The sequence below is a fragment of the Salvelinus fontinalis genome, chromosome 5, assembly GCF_029448725.1.
Source record: "Salvelinus fontinalis isolate EN_2023a chromosome 5, ASM2944872v1, whole genome shotgun sequence".
NCBI classification, from domain to species: Eukaryota; Metazoa; Chordata; class Actinopteri; order Salmoniformes; family Salmonidae; genus Salvelinus; species Salvelinus fontinalis.
This window is the reverse complement of record NC_074669.1, coordinates 59,987,838-60,012,544: the sequence shown is the minus strand read 5'-3', so window position 1 is coordinate 60,012,544 and position 24,707 is coordinate 59,987,838. Positions and strand designations below refer to the sequence as shown.

General features: G+C 42.4%; 1 protein-coding gene across 1 annotated transcript in view; it reads right to left on the bottom strand.

Moving 5' to 3' along the window:
- Positions 1-24,467, bottom strand: part of LOC129855954 (hydroperoxide isomerase ALOXE3-like) — a 31,361-nt gene extending 6,894 nt beyond the window's left edge. The window contains exons 1-10 of the mRNA XM_055924060.1: positions 24,438-24,467; positions 13,114-13,258; positions 12,728-12,938; positions 7,320-7,401; positions 6,749-6,871; positions 4,937-5,040; positions 4,662-4,831; positions 4,383-4,526; positions 2,491-2,694; positions 2,144-2,230 (exon numbers count right to left, since the gene is read on the bottom strand). Coding sequence (XP_055780035.1) covers positions 2,144-2,230; positions 2,491-2,694; positions 4,383-4,526; positions 4,662-4,831; positions 4,937-5,040; positions 6,749-6,871; positions 7,320-7,401; positions 12,728-12,938; positions 13,114-13,251 — 1,263 coding nt within the window. The 5' untranslated portion in view covers positions 13,252-13,258; positions 24,438-24,467. The remainder of the gene's footprint in view (positions 1-2,143; positions 2,231-2,490; positions 2,695-4,382; positions 4,527-4,661; positions 4,832-4,936; positions 5,041-6,748; positions 6,872-7,319; positions 7,402-12,727; positions 12,939-13,113; positions 13,259-24,437) is intronic.
- Between the last annotated feature and the right edge of the window lie 240 nt (positions 24,468-24,707).

Below are 24,707 nucleotides of genomic sequence, written 5' to 3'. Positions count from 1 at the left end.
GTTTGGTCAGATTTAAGTAAGGTGGCAGTGGAGATTAAGGAGAGTGGGAGCAGGTGCTGAGGCTGAATAGCAGTTAGTAGCAGATGGAGCTTGTTTGAGGAGTTATGTTCAAGGCAGCTAGTGTTGCCAACAGTAGTTGAGGCTGATTGGCGATGGTTAGCTGCTGGTGCTTGTTGAATTGGTAGGGAGCTGCATTCAAGGCAGCTAGTTAAGTGTTACGTTCAAGTCTGGTCCTTTCTCACAAATTTTTGTTAATCATTAACACCATTCTCTTATAAACGGCCGGCATCATTTAATATTTTAACAAATAACACACAAGTGTAATTAGCATTTGCATGACATATTTTGCCGGTCTGCTCCGGTGGAATCTAACAGCATCTTTATCTTAAGCTGAATGATTGATTCCTGCCAAGCCAAAACGCAACTCTGTCTATAGCTAGGTTTCCATCCACTTGTCGAAAGATTTTCAAGCGAATGTTCAAATATTCACTTGAAAAATACGTGCATTTTAACGGATATGAGTGTTTCTTTCAAACTGGCTTGATTTCCATCAAAGCTGGGCTTGATGACCTAGTGCACATAAAACAAATTGTCTTCGTGCACTGAGTAAAAAACAGAAGTTCAATGTGTTTCTATCACATTTTCAACTCTATGCTATTGTAACCGATGTGAAATGTCTAGCTAGTTAGCGGTGGTGCACGCTAATAGCCTTTCAAACGGTGACGTCACTCGCTTTGAGACCTTGAAGTAGTGGTTCCCCTTGCTCTGCAAGGACCGCGGCCTTTGTGGAGCGATGGGTAACGATGCTTCGTGGGTGACTGTTGTTGATTTGTGCAGAGGGTCCCTGGTTCGCGCGAGGGGACGGCCATAAAGTTAAACTGTTACATTGATGCTGTTGACCCGGATTTCACCGACAAAATGATCCACCCTTGTCTAAAGGAAATTAGCTTTTTTTATGCGTCAGCTAATTCAGTGTTTTCTAACGGCGATCAGTGTTTTAAACAACTAACAGGGTTATCGATTACAGAACATGTGAATGACAGATTCCAGGGCTGCTCCGTGGTTGAAGCAAACAAAAATACAGGCTATTAATTACATGTTTATGGCTGAGAGGTTCACATAAATGTGTCCCAACAATGCAAACCTGACAGAGTTCAGCCCGATGATACAATCCCTCTACTGAGGTATGTGTTGCTAAGTGTACATCTCATAACGATAACCAGCTCATTACGATTTGGCTTAACTGATTCGTCAAATGTGAGAGGTACCCCAATGTTAAAATTGTATAATCGTATAGATTTACCTAGAGTGTTATTTCATCCAAACGGTGTCCCCAACGTTGGACGGTTGAGCTGCCGTTCTGTACCTTGTCACACCACCCTGGATTACTGAGCTCTGCCTGCCATTGACCTGTCGTTTTGCCTGCCCCTGTTCTAGTAATAAACTTTTGTTACTTCGACACTGTCTGCATCTGGGTCTTCCCTAAAACATGATAAGCGCTTGATTGTTTTTGACTGGTACTGTATATTTTCTGAGCTTTCGTAAATATCCTAGATACAGGACAGACGGTTAAAAATCTTATTCATTATGATTTATCAATGCATTTCTATGGGCTATAGTAAAGATCAAATTCAACATTTTATAAAATAATTTGTACATATTTTGTGGGATACCTAAAGTGGTCCTAAAATTCTACCAGGTAAGCCTACTTTGCATTTAACATTTAATTAAGAAGGTTTATGGGAAAGTATTTCTGGCAACCTACAATACCGTTATCACAACTGGCTAACGCACGGACAACCTACAATACGGTTATCACAACTGACAAACGCATGGATCGCACAAACAAACGGTGGCAATATTGCTGGAAATTAATAGGCAGATATTGTTTTAGGTTTCGCTTTTTAAGGCAATAGTGGCGAACCAGGGGTGGGATAATGTTGCATTGATTCGATGGTGTCTCGTGAGATTTGTTGATGAATTGTTTGGCGAGCTACTCATGTGGTCTGCGAGCTACTGGTATCTCGCGATCGACCTGTAGGAGACCCCTGTGATAACTGATACAATCAGTTTCCACTAGCATTGTGACATTCCACAAGTATTAACATATTATAGAACATTATAAGAATGGAATGGGCAGTACCTTTGTGATCACCCCATTCTCTGATATGAGGGCCTTTCTAGCCAGAGTGTTGATCTGCAGAGTGTAGCGGAAGTGAGAGATCAGGAGCTATGGAGAAAGATGGAACAATCGTACATGAAATTCACAACTAAAGAAGCTATGTATTGTAGTATACTACAACCTACTGCAACGATCAATTTTTTTTTTTTAAACATGCATTTTCCATATTTCTTTTTCAAATTCTTCAGGTTTCTCTTGAATTATCATGTTAAACATATTCAGTTGATCGGAAAATAACTCACACAGATATTGTTTAATAACAGTTGAAAACAAACTCAGTGTCTGCATGCACAGCAGTAAGTATGTACCTTGTAGATGGGATGCACCATTGGTAGGTTGCGCAGTGTCGACATGGCAAACACCTCAGCCAGCAGGTGAGTCCTCAGCAAGTGAAAGTTCAGCTCATGCTCAGCGAAGTCAGCGCTCCTCACAAAGATCTTGGCCAGGAGCCAGTCATACTTAGAGTCAGTAGGAAGGAAGATGGGATTGTCTTTTCCAGGATCCTGCTTCAGCTGTGAAAGGAAATACAAAACACAAATCATAGCTTGTTTCATTAATTGAGAATGTGTATATTATTACTATAATTAATTTAAAAGTTTGGACACATCTACTCATTCAAGGGTTTTTCTTTGTTTTTACTATTTTCTACATTGTAGAATAGTAGTGAGGACATCGAAACTATAAAATAACACATATGGAATCATGTTAAATTGGGAATTTTAATTTTTGTGCTTTTCTTATAACTAATTTCTGTGTTCTATTCATGTGCTATTCTATAAACCAATTTCTGTGTTCATGCAATTGGCTGACTGTACAAATCTCCACTCTCAGCAGCTGCAATTTGCTCAGACCGTGTTTTGAGAACGAACTAAAGATATCTGTTTCAAGGTCTCAGCTTAGAGAGAAAGAATCCTCGTGAGGTATTGGTCTGTCACATGTTATGAACCAGTATTGGTCTGTCACATGAATTAAACAAAATAGTAATGATGAATTAATTATGCTAAATCATGCAAATATAACTTGTCTGTGTATTGCCGTATATACGTAAGACAACTGCTGGGTCTGCCCAGGTAGATCTCCTGATTGACATGTGTACTATGATGCATTGAGTTGGTTGGAACCTCTCCAGCTCGCTGACAAACAATTATTAATTTAATATTGATTTCGAGTGTCCCTGTGAAAGAATTTCCACAACAATGTAGTAACCAAAAAAGTGTGAAACAAATCAAAATATATTTCAGATTCTTCAAAGTAGCCATTGTCTCCTCAGACAAAGGAAATCTGTCCTTTGTCTGAGGAGTCAATTTTTGATTTTTGGTTCCCACCGCCGTGTCATTATGAGACGCAGAGTAGGTGAACGAATGATCTCCGCATGTGTGGTTCCCACCGTGAAGCATGGAGGAGGTGTGGGGGTGCTTTGCTGGTGACACTGTCAGTTATTTATTTAGAATTCAAGGCCCACTTAACCAGCATGGCTACCACAACATTCTGCAGTGATATGCCATCCCATCTGGTTTGCGGTTATTGGGACACCTCCAGGCTGTGTAAGGGCTATATGACCAAGGCGGCGAGTGATGGAGTGCTGCATCAGATGACCTGGGCTCCACAATCACCCGACCTCAACCAATTGAGATGGTTTGGGATGAGTTGGACCTCATCCCAAACCAAAAAGCAGCCAACAAGTGCTCCGCATGTGTGGGAACTCCTTCAAGACAGTTGGAAAAGCATTCCTCATGAAGCCGGTTGAGAGGATGCCAAGTGTGTGCAAAGCTGTCATTAAGGCAAAGGGTGGCTATTTTGAACAATCTAAAATATATAGTATTTTGATTTGTATTTTGACACTTTTTTGGTTACTATATGATTCCATATGTGTAATGTCATAGTTTTGATGTCTTCTCTGTCATTCTACAATGTATAAAATAGTACAAATATAGACAATAAGTAGGTGTCCAAACTTTTGACTGGTAATGGACATACGTTTAATTGTTTACTAAAAACCTTGTTTTGAGAGTTGTCTGTATCGTACATAAGGTCATATGATATAATATTAAACAAATTCTGTTAGGTCATTTCTGGGCAATATTTCTGTCCATTTAGGGGACCCCTTTTGGTTCAAGAGCATCCCCATTGGCAAATGTTCTGTTGAGCTTCTTCAATGTGGAGTTCAGAACTCTACATTTTTCTCTAATGTAAGATGTACCTGGATTGCGATGGGCATGAGCTTATCTTCTGGAGTCATGTAGAGCAAGCAGAGAGGAGCAGCCAAGAAGTGCTGTTTCCCGTTGATCACGTTTGCAGTCACTCCATGTAGACGCTTGTAGTCAACCAGAAAGACGTTGCCTTTCTGTTTAGGTTAGGACATGAATGAGTTAGGAAGACGTCAACACCATACCAAAGAATACACACAACTTACTCAGGAGGAAACCAATAGAGCAATAACAGAACGATGAGTGACAACAGACAGACTATTTCGACAGACCTGAATTTCCGCTTCAAGGCTTTTTCCAAAAAGGGAAGCCTTCACCATGTCTTCTGTGACGGGGAAGTTCTCTGGAAGCTTGGAGCAGCGATGGATCATCATGGGGTTGATGCCGTTCAGAAGCTGGTACCCAAAAAACTCATCCTCCTTCCAGTTCTTTTCGACATAGTCTAATAGATAACAAAAGTATCAAATAATAATGAGATGCTAATGGTTCCAGTAAACCATTTGAATCCATGACTTATTCAAGACAGACACTACTGACCAGACCTTACCATAAACATCAGTCTTGCGGCTATTGAAGACGTGACTGAGTTCATCTAGGCTCTTCCATTGCTCCTTGTTGGTGGACAGTCCTGCTAGATTCAACTCCACCAATCTGCCGGGACAGAGAAGGAAATTAACTTCAACATGCAAAAGACTTCGTTGGATGGTGCATTTGGTTAGACAATGGTTTTAACACAACCAGAGTGTCCCCCAGGTGTCTGTGTTGGGTCCCTTACTCTTCATCCTCCCCCTTGGGTGGTTGATTCATGCACAGGCCACATATATTGAATATGTGTCAATCGCAATTTGATAAATGTCTGCTCTTTGGGTTAAATGTGTTCCTATAGTCCTGTGTGGCCAGTTGGTAGATCATGGCTACAATGTTAGTGGGTTTGATTACTGCTGGGGCCACCAATATGAAAAATGCATGCACGCACTTTAAGTTGCTTTGGCTTAAAGTGTCTGCTATATGGAATATATTAATGTATTATATTTATATAAGAAATAAACATACCATATACGTACACAACATATCAAACTTTATTTGTCACATGCGCCGAATACAATAAGTGTAGACCTTACCGTGATATTCTTACAAACCCTTAACCAGCAGTGCATTTCAAGAAGAGTTAAGTAAATATTTACCAAATAAACTAAAGTAAAAAATAAGTAACATAATAACGAGGCTATATACCGGGGTTACTGGTACCGAGTCAGGGTGCGGGGTGTGGCAGACCAGGGGGTTGGGTCAAAACGTTTACACAGATCAGACATGGACAGACTAGGATTAGCTCAGTTTCAAAGGTGTTTATTAAACTAATAGTTCAAAAGAGAAGAATAGGTCTCCCTATTATTGGATATTTGCGAGAACTGGAACACGTTGGCGTACATGTCGATCCAGAGCATCCCAAATATGTTCAGTGGGTGACATGTCTGGTGAGTATGCAGGCCATGGAGGAACTGGGACATTTTCAGATTCCTGGAATTGTGTACAAATCCTTGCGACATGGGGCTATGCATTATCATGCTGAAAAATGAGGTGATGGCGGCGGATAAATGGCATGACAATGGGACTCAGGCTCTCGTCACTGCATTCAAATTGGCATCGATAAAATGCAATTGTGTTTGTTGTTCGAAGCTTATGCCTGCACATACCATAACCCCAACTAAAATGACGTTGGAGGCGGCTTATGGTAGAGAAATTAACATTAAATTCTCTGGCAACAGCTCTGGTGGACATTCTTGCAGTCAGCATGCCAATTGCACGCTCCCTCAAAACTTCAGACATCTGTGGCATTGTGTTTTGTGACAAAACTGCACATTTTAGAGTGGCCTTTTATTGTCCCCAGCACAAGGTGCACCTGTGTGATGATCATGCTGTTTAATCAGCTTCTTGATATGCCACAACTATCAGGTGGATGGATTATCTTGGAAAAAGAGAAATGCTCACTAACAGGGATGTAAACAAATTTCTGCACAAAATCTGAGAGAAATAAGCTTTTTTGGGCATATGGAACATTTCTGGAATCTTTTATTTCAGCTCATGAAACATGGGACCAACACTTTCACAGGTAGGTTGGGGACATGCGAACATTTATTATGACAGATCGAATACATTTCCTGGTGTTGCCTCATGGTTCTCAACCTGGGGTCCATGTACCCCTGGGGGTTCTTGGCCTGTACTTGGGAAGACCCATAAGAAAATAGGCCTAAAGGTGAAATTCACACAAAGGGGGTACTTCAGGTGTACTCCACAAAGAGCTAACTGGGATTGGAGTACAGTAAGCAAAAGAAGGTTGAGAACCAGTGCTTTAACTTACGCTTTGGCTAATGTGAAGCTGAACTCCAAGTCCTTGGTGAAAGAGAAGCGGACCTCAGCAGGGAGATCAGAAGCACTGGCAACTTTCATTATTTGGGGTAGACCCTCTGCATATTTACTCCAGCTGAAGGGAATAGACACGGTAAATCAAGACGTGATACACAGCCTGTCATTCACTATTACACACTACCATACCAGACCCGGGTTAATTATTTTAAGTGTAAACCCCGCCCACCTACTCCTCCATGCAGGCTAAACTAAATGCTCAAATTATTTGAAAGATTTCCAATAGTATTTGAACCCAGGCCTAAAACATGCAAAAAGGGAGGGGCTTATATAAAAATGATGTCGTTAAGCAGACACACTTATCCAGAGCAATTAGGGTTAAGTGCCTTGCTCAAGGGCATATCAACAGATTTTTCAACTAGTCAGCTCAGGGATCCGCTAGGCCACCTGGCACTTTTATTACGATCGCACATCAATTTATCTGTGTGTAAGAGCTATGTTTTTATTTGGATGTTTAAAGTTGTTAGTGTATCTTTACAAACTAGTAATGTTTCCACAAAGCTCACCGGTACACCTCATGGCGACTCTGCAGCTCCTTCTTTCTCTCCTCTATGGCCTCTGGGCAGGTCTCGTTGAATATTAGCTTACCTTATATACAAAAGACCAGAAATGTTGATTATTTTTATGTTTTTATGGATTGGCCAACATCTTAAGAAATCCCCTGTATACACTACTGTTCAAAAGTTTGGGGTCACTTAGAAATGTCCTTGTTTTCCATGAAAACATACATGGAATTAGTTGCAAAATGAATAGGAAATATAGTCAAGACGTTGACAAGGTTATAATTAATGATTTTTAATTGAAATAATAATAGTCCTTCAAACTTGGCTTTGTGACAAAGAACCCTCCATTTGCAGCAATTACAGCCTTGCAGACCTTTGGCATTCTAGTCAATTTGTTGAGGTTATCTGAAGAGATTTCACCCCACGCTTCCTGAAGCACCTCCCACAAGTTGGATTGGCTAGATGGGCACTTCTTAGGTACCATACGGTTAAGCTGCTCCCACAACAGCTCAATAGGGTGAGGTCCGGTGACTGTGCTGGCCACTCCATTATAGACAGAATACCAGCTGACTGCTTCTTCCCTAAATAGTTATTGCATAGTTTGGAGCTTTGCTTTGGGTCATTGTCCTGTTGTAGGAGGAAATTGGATCCAATTAAGCACTGTCCACAGGCTATGGCATGGCGTTGCAAAATGGAGTGATAGCCTTCCTTCCTAAAGATGCCTTTTACACTGTACAAATCTCCCACTTTACCACCACCAAAGCACCCCTAGACAATCAGATTTTCTCCATGATGCTTGACAGATGGCGTCAAGCACTCCTCCAGCAATTTATCTGCATCTCACAAATGTTCCTCTTTGTGTTCCGAACACCTCAAACTTAGATTTTTCTGTCCATAACACTTTTTTCCAATCTTCCTCTGTCCATTGTCTGTGTTCTTTTGCCCATCTTAATATTTTATTTTTATTGGCCAGTCGGAGATATGGCTTTTCTTTACAACTCTGCCTAGAAGACCAGCATCACGGAGTCGCCTCTTCACTGTTGACGTTGAGACTGGTGTTTCAACTGGCGGGTACTGGCGGGTACTGTTTAATGAAGCTGCCAGTTGAGGACTTGTGAGGCGTCAGTTTCTCAAACTAGACACTAATGCACTTGTCCTCTTGCTCAGTTGTGCACCGGGGCCTCCCATCCTTTCTATTTTGGTTAGAGCCAGTGTGCGCTGTTCTGTGAAGGGAGTAGTTCACAGCGTTGTACGAGATCTTCAGTTTCTTGGCAATTTCTCGCATGGAATAGCTTTCATGTTTAGGTAGAAAGTCTTTGTTTCTGGGCATTTTGAGCCTGTAATCGAACCCACAAATGCTGATGCTCCAGATTTTCAACTAGTCTAAAGAAGGCCAGTTTTATTGCTTCTTTAATCAGAATTACAGTTTTCAGCTGTGCTAACATAATTGAAAAAGGGTTTTCTAATGATCAATTAGCCTTTTAAAATTATAAACTTGGATTAGCTAACGCAACGTGCCATTGGAACACAGCAGTGATGGTTGCTGATAATGGGCCTCTGTACGCCTATGTAGATACTTCATTAAAAATCAGCCGTTTCCAGCTACAATAGTCATTTACAACATTAATAATGTCTACGCTGTATTTCTGATCAATTTGATGTTATTTCAATGGACAATTGTTTTTCTTTTCTTTCAAAAACAAGGACATTTCTGAGTGACCCCAAGCTTTTGAATGGTAGTGTATATCGACCATTATTCCATAAATATGGACCCTTTCATACACACTTCAAAATAAACTATGACTACCCAGACTATTTGCAATGATCCCCTACTTATTCATATTAATACATTCACATACGCTGCTGATATTCTCTGGTCATTATCTATGCACTTTACACCTACCCTTCATGTACATACAGTTGAAGTCAGAAGTTTACATACACTTAGGTTGGAGTCATTAAAACTCGTTTTTCAACCACTCCACAAATTTTTTGCTAACAAACTATAGTTTTGGCAAGTCGGTTACGACATCTACTTTGTGCATGACACAAGTCATTTAGCCAACAACTGTTTACAGACAGATTATTTCATTTAAAATTCACTGTATGGCAATTCCAGTGGGTCAGAAGTTTACATACACTAAGCTGACTGTGCCTTTAAACAGCCTGGAAAATTCCAGAAAATTATGCCATGGCTTTAGAAGCTTCTGATAGGCTAATTGACATCATTTGAGTCAATTGGAGGTGTACCTGTGGATGTATTTCAAGGCCTACCTTCACACTCAGTGCCTCTTTGCTTGACATCATGGGATAATCAAAAGAAATCAGCCAAGACCTCAGAAAAAAATGTAGACCTCCACAAGTCTGGTTCATCCTTGGGGGCAATTTCCAAACGCCTGAAGGTACCACATTCATCTGTACAAACTATAGTACGCAAGTATAAACACCATGGGACCATGCAGCCATCATACTGCTCAGGAAGGAGACGCTTTCTGTCTCCTAGAGATGAATGTACTTTGGTGCGAAAGTGCAAATCAATCCCAGAACAACAGCAAATGACCTTGTGAAGATGCTGGGGGAAACAGGTACAAAAGTATCTATATCCACAGTAAAACGAGTCCTATATCGACATAACTTGAAAGGCCGCTCAGCAAGGAAGAAGCCACTGCTCCAAAACCGCCATAAGAAAAGCCAGACTACGGTTTGCAACTGCACATGGGGACAAAGATAGTACTTTTTGGAGAAATGTCCTCTGGTCTGATGAAACAAAAATAGAACTGTTTGGCGATAATGACTATCGTTATGTTTGGAGGAAAAAGGGTGAGGCTTACAAGCCGAAGAACACCATCCAAACCGTGAAGCACGGGGGTGGCACCATCATGTTGTGGGGGTGCCTTGCTGCAGGAGGGACTGGTGCACTTCACAAAATAGATGGCATCACGAGGGAGGAAAATTATGTGGATATATTGAAGCAAAATCTCAAGACATCAGTCAGGAAGTTAAAGCTTGGTCGCAAATGGGTCTTCCAAATGGACAATGACCCAAGCATACTTCCAAAGTTGTGGCAAAATGGCTTAAGGACAGACAACAAGTCAAGATATTGGTTGATACTGACTCGGTTACACCAGCTCTGTCAGAAGGAATGGGCCAAAATTCACTCAATTTATTGTTGGAAGGCTACCCGAAACATTTGACCCAAGGTAAACAATTTAAAGGCAATGCTACCAAATACTAATTGAGTGTATGTAAACTTCTGACCCACTGGGAATGTGTTGAAAGATATACAAAGCTGAAATAAATAATTCTCTCTACTATTATTCTGACATTTCACATTCTTAAAATAAAGTGGTGATCCTAACTGACCTAAGACAGGGAATTTTTACTAGGATTAAATGTCAGGAATTGTGGAAAAACTGAGTTTAAATGTAATTGGCTAATGTGTATGTAAACTTCCGACTTCAACTGTAGTACTTCAATTACCTCGACTAACCTGTAGCCCTGCACATTGACTCGGTACCGGTACCCTTTGTACAGTGGCTTTCGAAAGTATTCACCCACCTTGGCATTTTTCCTATTTTGTTACCTTACAACCTGGAATTAAAATCGATTTCTGGGGTGTTGGTATCATTTGATTTACACAACATGCCTACCACTTTGAAGATGCAAAATATTTTTTATTGTGAAAAACAAGAAATAAGACAAAAAAACTGAAAACTTGAGCGTGCAGAACTATTCACCCCCCCCAAAGTCAATACTTTGCAGAGCCACCTTTTGCAGCAATTAGCTGCAAGTCTCTTGGGGTATGTCTCTATAAGCTTGGCACATCTAGCCATTGGGATTTTTGCCCATTCTTCAAGGCAAACTGCTCCAGCGCCTTCAAGTTGGATGGGTTCTGCTGGTGTACAGCAATCTTTAAGTCATACCACAGATTGAGGTCTGGGCTTTGACTAGGCCATTCCAAGACATTTAAATGTTTCCTCTTAAGCCACTCGGGTGTTGTTTTCGCAGTATGCTTAGGGTCATTGTCCTGCTGGAAGGTGAACCGCCGTCCCAGTCTCAAAACTCTGGAAGACTGAAACCGGTTTCCCTCAAGAATTTCCCTGTATTTAGCGCCATCCATCATTCCTTAAATTCTGACCAGTTTCCCAGTCCCTGCCGATGAAAAACATCCCCACAGCACGATGCTGCCCCCACCATGCTTCACTGTGGAGATGGTGTTCTCGGAGTGATGAGAGGTGCTGGGTTTGCGCTAGACATAGCATTTTCCTTGATGGCCAAAAAGCTCAATTTTAGTCTCATCTGACCACAGTACCTTCCATATGTTTGGGGAGTCTCCCACATGCTTTTGGCGAACACCAAACGTGTTCGCTTATTTTTTTCTTTAAGCAATGGCTTTTTTTCTGGCCACTTTTCTGTAAAGCCCAGCTCTGTGGAGTGTACTGCTTAAAGTGGTCCATTGGACAGATACCGCAATCTCTGCTGTGGAGCTTTGCAGCTCCTTCAGGGTTATGTTTGGTCTCTTTGATTAATGCCCTCCTTGCTTGGTCTGCTAGTTTTGGTGCGTGGCCCTCTCTTGGCAGGTTTGTTGTGGTGCCATATTCTTTCCATTTTTTATTAATGGATTTAAATGGTGCTCCGTGGGATGTTTGACATTTCTGATAAAAAAAATTATAACAGAACCCTGATCTGTACTTCTCCACAACTTTGTCCCTGACTTGTTGTTTGGAGAGCTCTTTGGTCTTCATAGTGCCGCTTGCTTGGTGGTACCACTTGCTTGGTGGTACCCCTTGCTTAGTGGTGTTGCAGACTCTGGGCCCTCTCAGAACAGGTGTATCTATACTGAGATCATGTGACACTTAAATAAAGTCCTCCTGTGTGCAATCTAACTAATTATGTGACTTCTGAATGTAATTGGGTGCACCAGATCTTATTTAGGGGCTTCATCGCACCACTTTCCCTTTTTTTATTTTTTAGAATGTTTTGAAACGTCAGCTTTTTCATTTCACTTCACCAATTTGGACTATTTTGTGTGTGTCCATTGCATGAAATCCAAATAAAAACCAATTTAAATTACAGGTTGTAATGCAACAAAACAGGAAAAACGCCAAAGGGGATGAATACTTTTGGAAGACACTGTATATAGCCTTGTTATTGCTATTTTATTGTGTTACTATAGTTTATTTAGCAAATATTTACTTTAAAAAAAAACTCTGCTTTGTTGGTTAAGGACTTGTAAGTAAGCATTTCACAGTAAGGTCTACACCTGTTGTATTCGGCACGTGACAAACGTAATTAGATTTTTAACTTCAAATGACATTCAGCTAGCTGACCTATAGCTGTGTCATAGGCACAGCAGTTCTACCCAAAACTAAACCTTAACAATGATCTATACTGTATACCAACATACTGACCAGTGCCCTCTCTGAACACCAGACGCTCATAGCCTGAGATCCAGCGGTAACAGGGGAAGTTTGCCTTGTCTCCTTCTGGTGTGGTCACCACTACTTTAGAGCAGAACCAGACATCGTTGATGTAGGCGAGCAGGGCATACGGCTCTGTGTCCAGCACCACAAACTCCAGATGGCCCAGGGAGGAGGGACAGGACACATCGTGCTCAATCACCTACAGAGAGATAGATGACATGTTAGAATGATCCCAGCAAACGAACAAAGTTCTCTAACGCTGACTAAGTTGAGCCTGTTTGTTTTGTTATTTTTCGAATCCCAGAATCGAGCTTTCATTTGGCATTCGCAACACCCCGATGGATTGTGGTATAATACAAAATATTTAAACTTACAGATCCTTGGCTGGCGGTTTTAGGGATGTACATGCGTTCACTCTCTCCCTTTGTGCCGACCAGTTTAACGTAGACACTGTTCAGTGTGCCGGCAAGCAGCATTTCTCCAGTAGTCACGTTCACTGTGTACTTCACCATGATGATTCTACAAGACAAATAATTGTACACATACAGCTCGACAACGTATTAGACATACAGCATTACAACTTAACTAGAACCAACATAAGACGATCAACTGCAACCAAATATTTGCCACAGTAAAGATGAAGATGTACCATACAACTTTTTGTTGTGTTACAGCATGAATTTGAAATGGATTAAATTGAGATTGTGTCACTGGCCTACACACAATACCCCACAATGTCAAAGTGAAATTATGTTTTAGAAATTATTACAAATTAATTAAAATTTTAAATCTGAAATGTCTTCACTCAATATTATATTCAACCCCTTTTTTAGGGCAAGCCTAAACAAGTTCAGGAGTAAAAATGTGCTTAACAAGTCACATTATAAGTGACATGGACTCACTGTGTGTGCGTAATAATAGTATTTAACCTGATTTTTGAGTGACGACCTCATCTCTGTACCCCACATATACAATTATCTGTAAGGTCACTCAGTCGAGCAGTCAATTTCAAACCCAGATATAACCACAAAGACCAGGGAGGTTTTTCAATGCCTCGCAAGAAGTGCACCTATTGGTAGATGGGTAAAAAAAAGCTGACATTGAATATCCCTTTGAGCATGGTGATGTTATTAATTACACTGTGTCAATACACCCGGTCACTACACTGAAAAAACGGGACATGGTGGGCTGTCAGATTTATGAAAACGTGTGATTTACTCAAACATGTTTTGTTTCTCCTCTCAATGCGATTTCATTGCTTGCAATCAATGCAACATGTAGCAAAATCAGATCTACAGTACTAGTTTGAATCATGTAGGGGGACTGTGAACCAATAAAGTTAATTCATGACGAGTAAAGAGGAACGATTCAAACAGCACGAGAGAAAAATCTTCCAGAAAGAACGCTGGTGCGTTAGCGGAGAAGACAGTACCTCGAGAATTTTGGTCAAGGTAAGCATGGTGATTGATTTTATTCAACGTTTGTCTGTGTGGTTGTAGTCAATTGTGAGCAGTAACGTTATTGTAACGGTCCTGACCTGTTTTATGTTGTTTTTGTATGTGTTTTTGGTCAGGGCGTGTGTTTTGGGTGGGTAGTCTATGTTTTGTATTTCTAGGTTGGTTTTTGTGTTCGGCCTGGTATGATTCTCAATTAGAGACAGGTGTGTATCGTTTGTCTCTAATTGAGAGTCATACTAAGGTAGCCAGGGTTTCACTGGGGTTTTGTGGGTGTTTGTTCCTGTGTCCACACATGGACGGTTGAAGGTTAGTCACGTTTGTTGTTTTGTAGTGTCTTGTTTGCAGTTTTCATTAAAAGATGGCTTATTTCCCTCAATCCGCATCTTGGTCCTATCCATGCTCCTTCTCGTCTAAGGGGGAGAACAACAATGACTGCCTTTACAGAAACACCCACCATAACAGGACCAAGCGGATTGAGGAGAGAGAAAAGGAACTAAGGCACTGGACACAGGAGGAATGGTCTTGGGAGATCATGGACGGAAAGGGACCCTGGGGAAGGGTTGGAGAGAATCGCCGCTCTCGGGAGGAGAGGAAGGCAGCCACAGCCCAGGAGCGCTGGTATGAGGAGGCAGCACATAGGAGAGGCCGGAAGCCCGAGAGGCTCACCCCAAAATTTCTTGGGGGGGGGGCTAAAGGGGAGTGTGGCGAAGCCGGGTTGGATACCTGAGCCAACTCCCCGGGCTTGCCGTGGAGTAAGAGGGCGTCGTACTGGTCAGACACCGTGTTATGCGGTAAAGCGCACGGTGTCCCCAGTACGCGTGCTTAGCCCAGTGCGGGCTATTCCACCTTGCCGCACTGGGAGGGCTAGGTTGGGCATCGAGCCGAGTGCCATGAAGCCGGCCCAACGTATCTGGTCTCCAGTACGTCTCCTCGGGCCGGCGTACATGGCACCAGCCTTACAGGTGGTGTCCCCGGTTCGCCTGCATAGCCCAGTGCGGGCTATTCCACCTCGCCGCACTGGCAGGGCTACGGGGACCATTCAACCTGGTAATGTTGGGGAGGCTCGGTGCTCAAGAGCACGTGTCCTCCTTCACGGTCCGGTATATCCGGCGCCACCTTCCCACCCCAGCTCAGTACCACCAGTGCCTACACCACGCACCAGGCTTCCAGTGCATCTCCAGAGCCCTGTTCCTCTTCCACGCACTCTCCCTATGGTGCGTGTCTCCAGCCCGGTACCTCCAGTTCCGGTACCACGCACCAGGCCTAGAGTGCGCCACGAGAGTCCAGTGTGCCCAGTTCCTGTTCCCCGCACTCGCCCTGAGGTGCGTGCCCTCAGCCCGGTACCTCCAGTTCCGGTACCACGCACCAGGCCTATAGTGCGTCTCAGCCGGCCAGAGTCTGCCGTCTGCCTAGCGCCAGAGCCGTCCTGCCATGACCAGCCAGAGCCGTCCTGCCATGACCAGCCAGAGCCGTCCTGCCATGACCAGCCAGAGCCGTCCTGCCATGACCAGCCAGAGCCGTCCTGCCATGACCAGCCAGAGCCGTCCTGCCATGACCAGCCAGAGCCGTCCTGCCATGACCAGCCAGAGCCGTCCTGCCATGACCAGCCAGAGCCGTCCTGCCATGACCAGCCAGAGCCGTCCTGCTATGACCTGCCAGAGCCGTCCAGCCAGGACCTGCCAGAGCCGTCCAGCCAGGACCTGCCAGAGCCGTCCAGCCAGGACCTGCCAGAGCCGTCCAGCCAGGACCTGCCAGAGCCGTCCAGCCAGGACCTGCCAGAGCCGTCCAGCCAGGACCTGCCGGAGTCCCTCAGCCCGGACCTGCCGGAGTCCATAAACCAGGACCTGCCTGAGTCCCTCAGCCAGGACCTGCCGGAGTCCCTCAGCCAGGACCTGCCGGAGTCCCTCAGCCAGGACCTGCCGGAGTCCCTCAGCCAGGACCTGCCGGAGTCCCTCAGCCAGGACCTGCCGGAGTCCCTCAGCCAGGACCTGCCGGAGTCCCTCAGCCAGGACCTGCCGGAGTCCCTCAGCCAGGACCTGCCGCTTATCCCGGTACTGCCCCTTATCCCGGTGCTGCCCCTTGTCCCGGTGCTGCCCCTTGTCCCGGTGCTGCCCCTTATCCCGGTGCTGCCCCTTATCCCGGTGCTGCCCCTTATCCCGGTGCTGCCCCTTATCCCGGTGCTGCCCCTTATCCCGGTGCTGCCCCTTCATTTAGGTGGTGTTAGTGGGAGGGTGGTCATTGGGAGGGGGATAAAGAAGCGGGGATTGATTATGGTGGGGTGGGGACCTCGCCCTCAGCCTGAGCCACCACCGTGGTCAACTGCCCACCCAGACCCTCCCCTGGACTTTGTGCTGGTGCGCCCGGCGTTCGCACCTTGAGGGGGGGGTTCTGTAACGGTCCTGACCTGTTTTATGTTGTTTTTGTATGTGTTTTTGGTCAGGGCGTGTGTTTTGGGTGGGTAGTCTATGTTTTGTATTTCTAGGTTGGTTTTTGTGTTCGGCCTGGTATGATTCTCAATTAGAGACAGGTGTGTATCGTTTGTCTCTAATTGAGAGTCATACTAAGGTAGCCAGGGTTTCACTGGGGTTTTGTGGGTGTTTGTTCCTGTGTCCACACATGGACGGTTGAAGGTTAGTCACGTTTGTTGTTTTGTAGTTTTGTAGTGTCTTGTTTGCTGTTTTCATTAAAAGATGGCTTATTTCCCTCAATCCGCATCTTGGTCCTATCCATGCTCCTTCTCGTCTAAGGGGGAGAACAACAATGACTGCCTTTACAGTTATTAGTGATTGCTCCATATCTTCATTTTGTGCTCTTGAGTCTGAAACATATTGGCGTTGTAGCTAAATATGTGTTTACGGAGCACTCCACTCCAATTTTCTTACCGCCCCAATAGGTCCACAGACAACGCAATCGCAATCACACTGCACACTGCCCTAACCCATCTGGACACGAGGAATAACTATGTAAGAATGCTGATCATCGACTACAGCTCAGCATTTTACACCATAGTACCTTCCAAACTTGTCATTAAGCTGGGTCTCGACCCAACCCTGTGCAGACTGGGTCCTGGACTTCCTGACAGGCCGCCCCCAGGTGGTGAGGGTAGGTAACAACATCTTTACCCCACTGATCTTCAACACTGGGGCCCCACAAGGGTGCGTTCTCAGCCCTCTCCTGTACTCCCTGTTCACCCATGACTGCATGGTCATGCACGCCTCCAACTCAATCATCAAGTTTGCAGACGATACTACAGTGGTAGGCTTGATTACCAACAATGACGAGACGGACTACAGGGAGGAGGTGAGGGCCCTCGGAGTGTGGTGTCAGGAAAATAACCTCACACTCAATGTCAACAAAACAAAGGAGATGATCGTGGACTTCAGGAAACAGCAGAGGGAGCAGCCCCCTATCCACATCGACGGGACTGTAGTGGAGAAGGTGGAAAGTTTTACGTTCCTCGGCGTACACATCACGGACAAACTGAATTGGTCCACCTACACAGACAGCGTGGTGAAGAAAACCAAAAACACACAAACTTTTACAGATGCACAATCGAGAGCATCCTGTTGGGCTGTATCACCGCCTGGTACGGCAACTGCTCCGCCCACAACCGCAGGGCTCTCCAGAGGGTAGTGAGGTCTGCACAACACATCACCGGGGGCAAACTACCTGCCCTCCAGGACACCTACACCACCCGATGTCACAGGAAGGCCAAAAAGATCATCAAGGACAACAACCACCCGAGCCACTGCCTGTTCACCCCGCTATCATCCAGAAGGCGAGGTCAGTACAGGTGCATCAAAGCGGGGACCGAGAGACTGAAAAACAGCTCCTATCTCAAGGCCATCAGACTGTTAAACAGCCATCACTAACATTGAGTGGCTGCTGCCAACATACTGACTCTCTCTAGACACTTTAATAATGAAAAATGTATGTAATAAATGTATCACTAGCCACTTTAAACAATGCCACTTTATATAATGTTTACATACCCTACATTACTCATCTCATATGCATATACCGTACTCTATACCATCTACTGCATCTTGCCTATGCCGTTCGGCCATCGCTCATCCATATTTTTATGTACATATTCTTATTCATTCCTTTACACTTGTGTGTATAAGGTAGTTGTTGTGAAATTGTTAGGTTAGATTACTTGTTAGATATTACTGCATGGTCGGAACTAGAAGCACAAGCATTTCGCTACACTCGCATTAACATCTGCTAACAGACCATGCATGTATGTGACAAATAAAATTAGATTTGATTTGAAAGGTAAAAGACCATGTTGCTAGCTAGCTTCTATGAACAGTAAAACAGGACTAGGTCAAGATTAACATTTTGCAAGGAGGTAAAGTTAGGTGGAGAAACACCACGATATTTACCTATTGTTCAATAACTTAGAATTTACCAAGTTTTGCTGAGGAGTGCACACCGCTTGAGCTAGCTAGCTAACTTGCTAGCTAACTAATGCTTTGGTGCTTGTGCACGACATAGTCTACAATCACTTTGTAGCAGCATTTAGTGCACCAAATTGTTTTTGTAAGATAAAAGTTAAACATTTTAAAAAGTTCATGTATTTGCATCAAAACAGACATTAAAAAAAAGTTTTTCATTACATGTTTAAGATCTAATGATTATACACCTAATCCAATAAGATTGGTGCTTTCATGCAGTTTAACAGTTTTCCCATGGCTGCTTCCATGTTGTAAAACGTGGTGCAAAGGTGACATACAGACTTATTGAAATGGGATGTGGAGTTCATTTTAGCACTTGAACAGTGTTACTTTATATTATGGGTTTATCAATACATTCAACGTATGTGCATATGAATGGATGCATGCATAAATCAATAGATAAAACATTTCATAATGAAAAAAAATGATAATTTCATGAACAAAATGTATATTTACAGGTCCATGATGTTTGCCAACTACATTTGTGCTGCTTTGTCTACCCATTCAAAGGCTATACAGTGTTTGTGAGTACTCTTCCAGGTTGTTGGTTCGTGTTGCACTGAATTTCAGTCTTTAGGTCTTATGGTATTTCTGCTCTCTTTTTTCCACTGTTGTGGAAATGTAAGGGGTGTTCAGAATTGGTGTCAAGTAGGTTACAACTTTTGCATCATTACAAGTTAAAGCACCCACATTATGGCCGTACTGTTCGTTACCTATGTACATACATTGACTGTCCAGGCGTATTTAAGACCTGGAATGCCTTAATTGTGCACCAAAGTAATGTCCACTCAACAGAGGTTACTAAAAATCTGACTGAGAAGTGTTCCTTCACTGTATGTGGAGGATGGAAAACCAGTTTGAAATACAAACTGGCAAACTGCCGCACTCGCCTGAGAAGACTGGGATGTCTAGAGGTGACGAGAAACTCGTTGAAGCACAAACCTGCAGGGAAGTCAAGTGCAGCCTATGGTGTTAAAAAGACAAAGTGAACTTTTGCCCCACATATCCCTCAGGAGAAACAGAAGAGAGCCTCGAGGACATGCGGAAAGCTCTGCTGTCCGATGTGAAGAAAAGGAAAAACAGAGAGACAGTGAAGTTCAAAAATGGAGAAGACATTTGCATACAGGAGACATGAAGTTGTCCGTGATGCACCCATGGCAGAGGACTTCATGGCAAGATGGTCTGTGCTCTTTGAAGTCATTGTGGTAAGTTAGCCATGCTTGTCTTATTGTTGGGTATGTTAGCTGGGATTTGTTGGTGAAGGTAGAATATTATTTTCCTTCAGCTTGCCACATAAGTGAGCCTTAATCAGAGTTAGCACCATTTGTGCCGACTGCCTAGTTATTTCTCTCCCTATAGAGAACCCTCTTGTTTGCTGCATGTGTGATCATCGCCAGTCTATTTTCCTTTCTGCTTTTTTAAAATCTAATTTGTTTAACTACCATTTTCAGGTCAATGCTGACTTTAAGAGAATCACCACAACCCCACTCCAGTCCAAATGTCTTTCTCAACGTGATATACACTCAGATAACCTGCTGAATGTTGTTCCAAAGAAGGAGGAGGACAGCTGGGCAGAAGACTCATATCAAGCATGGTACTGATGTAAGAATTCCTTATGCTTCAAAAGACATATTCATATGTGGTTCTACACCAAAAGTTGATTTAAAAATTAGACATACATTTAAAAAAAATCCTTCTCTTTTGTTAGAATAGCAACATAGACGACGGACGGGAACGCATCATAAAGGAAGTCTGAGGGTATATGGGTGAAGACCCAGAAAATCTTGTTCAGGAATATGTGGTATGTTCTTTTTTATTTTTTTATTATTTCACCATTATTTAACCAGGTAGGCCAGTGGAGAACAAGTTCTCATTTACAACTGGGACCTGGCCAAGACAAAGCAAAGCAGTGCGACAAAAACAGAGTTACACATAAACAAACGTACATTCAATAACACAATGTTATCGTGTGTTAATAGATTGAAGTGTTTCCTTCTTCTTTCTCTTCCTCTCCTGTTTCGTGCCACCATCATATTCTATCACTAGCTATTATATTACTGTCATCTCCTCTGTCTTCCATTTTATTTCAATAGCTGCGGTTAGATGCACTTTTTAAAAATTCAGAATTGTATTATTCAGATTAGACTCCATGTCTTTTATGTTTGCATGAGTGCTGAATATAGTGATCATATTGGCTATGTCTCAAATGTAATCTGAATAGAATGGAAATCTTGGTTAGAACCACTTAATTTTAGCCTTGTAATAGGCGGTGTTCAAATATTACCAGCAGTTCTTGATTTAGTTGACACTTAAAAGGACTCCAGTCTTGATTTATTTCTGTCTGTATCATGCTCTTGTGCTTCATCAGCTGTACTTTTTTGCAATCTAGAGTCCGTAACTGTAAACACTTCATTGATGAATGATTCATTTTGTATGATTGACAAATTTTGTCTTTGTGTCTTGTTCATGGCATGGATGAAGAGTCCACCAAGGCAGCCATTGAGGACACTACTGTGGGGGATCTACATTATCGAAGACCATGCCGCAAGTGAGGAACCAGAGGACGCTGGGATTGTCCTTGAAGGCGTCAAGGTGCTGCAGGATCTGGGCAACGTAGCATTTGTTGTTGGGCCTGATGTATGCCATGAACCTCAGTTACCCTACTGAGCACCGCCACACCTTTGAAGTCTTTCAGAAGGTTTTTATGGAACTGAATAGGAACAAACTTTCTAACAAAGCTGTTGCATTTAAACAGGCTGTTTCAGTGAGCTGTTTTGTTGTGTGTTTCAGACTGTATGTTTGACTTATGTTGAACTTGTTCACAAACACTCAAAACAGAATGAGCATGTCCAAATATGGAGCTATTGTGCAACTCTTTTCCTATGCAGCTATATAGCCTACAGCAAGGTGATTTAGGCCTGTGCAATTCATTGAACACTGAATGTCAGTGAATTTACATTTGTCATTCCAAGGAGCTGAACCTGTCACACCCTGGCCTCTGTTATATTGATTTTCTTGATTAGTTTAGTTAGGTCAGGGTGTGACATGGGGGATGTTTGTGTGTTTTGTCTAGTTTAGGGTGTGTGTATTGTTTAGGGGGTTGTGTATAGTGTATGGGGTTGTGTTCGGTATAGAGGTTTAGGAAAGTCTATGGTTGCCTGGTTTGGTTCTCAATCAGAGACAGCTGTTTATTGTTGTCTCTGATTGGGAGCCATATTTAAGGCAGCCATAGGCTTTAGGTGATTGTGGGTAATTGTATATGTTTAATGTTAGTAGCTTGTGTGTGCACTTTCGTTTATAGCTTTGTTAGTTTTGTAAGAGTGTTTCGTGTTACGTCTTCGTCCAATAAAAGGAAGATCTATGTCTCTCAAGCTGCGCCTTGGTCCGCTTATTATGACGATCGTGACAGAACCGTTACAGAAAATACAGTATAATTTTTTTAACACATGCCTTTTGCCTTTGTTGCTGATGCAAATGGTCTCTTGCTCCTTGGTTACACATCTTTAGAATGTACTTTATATTTCCCTATTCATTTTTATGAATACAAACACTAAGATAGAAAATGGCAGCATTTAATCTTGTGCTTACATTAATAATTATGTAGAACCTTGTCCATAATACAGAGTAATGTCATCAATAAAATAATGTTAATTATAAAGTAGTGATCAGGTTTAGGGAACATGATCAAATCCGTTTGAAGCTACACATTTAATTCAAATGCTAGAAAAATTAGCTTTACCAAATCATGTTAAATTGATTTTATTCCATTACAATGCATTTATGCAAAATATTATACTTGATTCACAAAAAGAAAAATGTGTGTTTAACATGTTTCATTCATGTTGAACCGATGTACACATTTGAATTAAGTAAATTCAAAGCACCATTTTTATTTCAGTGTACCAAGATGCAGGCGTCCTTCCTAACTCAGTTGCCGGAGAGCAAGGAAACCACTCAGGGATTTCACCATGGGGACAATGGGGACTTTAAAACAGTTATAGTTCATCAAAGGCTGTGATAGGAGAAAACTGAGGATGGATCAACAACATTGTAGTTACTCCACAATACTAACCTAAATGACAGAGTGAAAAGAAGGAAGCCTGTACAGAATACAAATATTCCATAACATGCATCCTGTTTGCAACAAGGCACTAAAGTAATTTTGCAAAAAATTTGGCAAACCCATTAACTTTTTCGTCCTGAATACAAGTGTTATGTTTGGGGCAAATCCAAGACAACACATTACTCTTCACATTTTCACTTTATCAATGGTCTTGACTAGCCTATTTGATTACATTGGGCAGGACAAAAAGAAACAGCCTTCATTGAGAGGAGGGGAGGCAATGTTTAGTTTTTAATTAAATAAAACGAAATGGGGAAAAATCATTAGTCTTTGATGTTTCTAAATATTAAGTATACAGGCACCAAAAGCACATCTCGTTCCATACACATATGGGCAATGTGCGTCACGGCTGTATAACCTGCGTTTCCGCTATCAAAATTCATGCCATGACCAACTGCGTTACCACTAAAACCAGCTTTGGTTGGTCTTACATATCCCTACCAGCGCTGCCTGAAATTAGCACTTTGAATCATATACACATCAAATATTTCCACCCCTCCCATCTGAGCGCTGATGTTAGACAGGTAAATTGCTTTCTGGCAACGTTCTTATCCCTTGCTTGCTAGCGAGCCAACTTTGGCTAACACAGTCCCGTCAAACAGTGCAGCCAGAGTAACAACAAAGTAGCTTCATATACATTTGTTCAAGCTGTTTTCTAGTGATGTATTTTTTATATATCCATAACAATCAGCTAAATATGTGCCATTTCACCTTGCATAGAACATTTGCTCTTTCGCCAGGCCACTGTTCTTAAGAGACTGCCAACTACACAGCTAACACAATCACTTCAAACTGAAGCTGGAAAATCTATTGATTTCTTTGTATATATGCATAGAAATCATGCTGATTCATGATTTCGAATGGCTGAGAAAAGCTGCCAGCCTGTCTGTCTTGTCCCGACACATTCATTACCATAGGACAGCTGGAGATCGATATTTGCAACAGTGAAATTCAGAGAGACACACAGCAAGGTTATTACAAATCTCCGCTGTTGAAAACCAAAATGTTAGTCTAAAAGAAATGGGACATAATGTCTAGATGGTTTTTACAGTGTAGATCTAGTATATACATTGCCTGGCTGAGCTGATGAGACAGAGGATTGAGCAGTCAGATGGAACAGAGTAAATTTCAACATTTCAACATTTCAACATCAGATTTAGCTGGTGAATTGTAGAATAGACACCAGCTGGAATGCGGTTTTAACAAATGAGCATCCAGGATTAGAACCACACGTTGTATAAAATAAATGGTATATTTAATTGAGAGACTGATGATGAATCATTTTGTTTAGCTATTGTGTCAGATTAAGGCCACACAATGATCCAAAAGGATTGTTATCTTGGTATTTTTTTTTTTCTAAAACCATATGGATGACAATCAGTACAGTATACTTTATACAAAGATCCACAAATATTAGGTACATGTTCGAAATTAGAGTCAACACTTATTGCAATATAAAGTTTTAAGTTTTAAAGTCGTATGTACGTAATACGCATGGTATACACGTCCAACGAAATGCTTACTTGCAGGTTCCTTTTGACAATGTGAAACGTTATATTCAACAGCAAAGTCAAATGAGAAAAGGCCATGGAATCCATCTATTACATGTCAAATAATAAAGAACGTTATGAATATATAGGTTCATATAGCTTTCTTACCCTGATAAGATGCAATAATTCAGCAATGAGAAATCGTAGTTCCACTGTACTCAGCACCTCAGATGTCATGGCTCTTTTATATGGTTTGTTGTCTCGTAGGGACAATGAAAAGCGTTCATTGACACACCTTTCTGATTCAGTGGAAAGAGGAACATTTTTATTTGCTTATGACAATTGGACATTCTCTGGAACCAAGACAGAACAAAAAAAACATCCTGCTTGTGCAATGTATTCAGAGTAGTAAGACAAGATGTGCTCACAACCCAACCC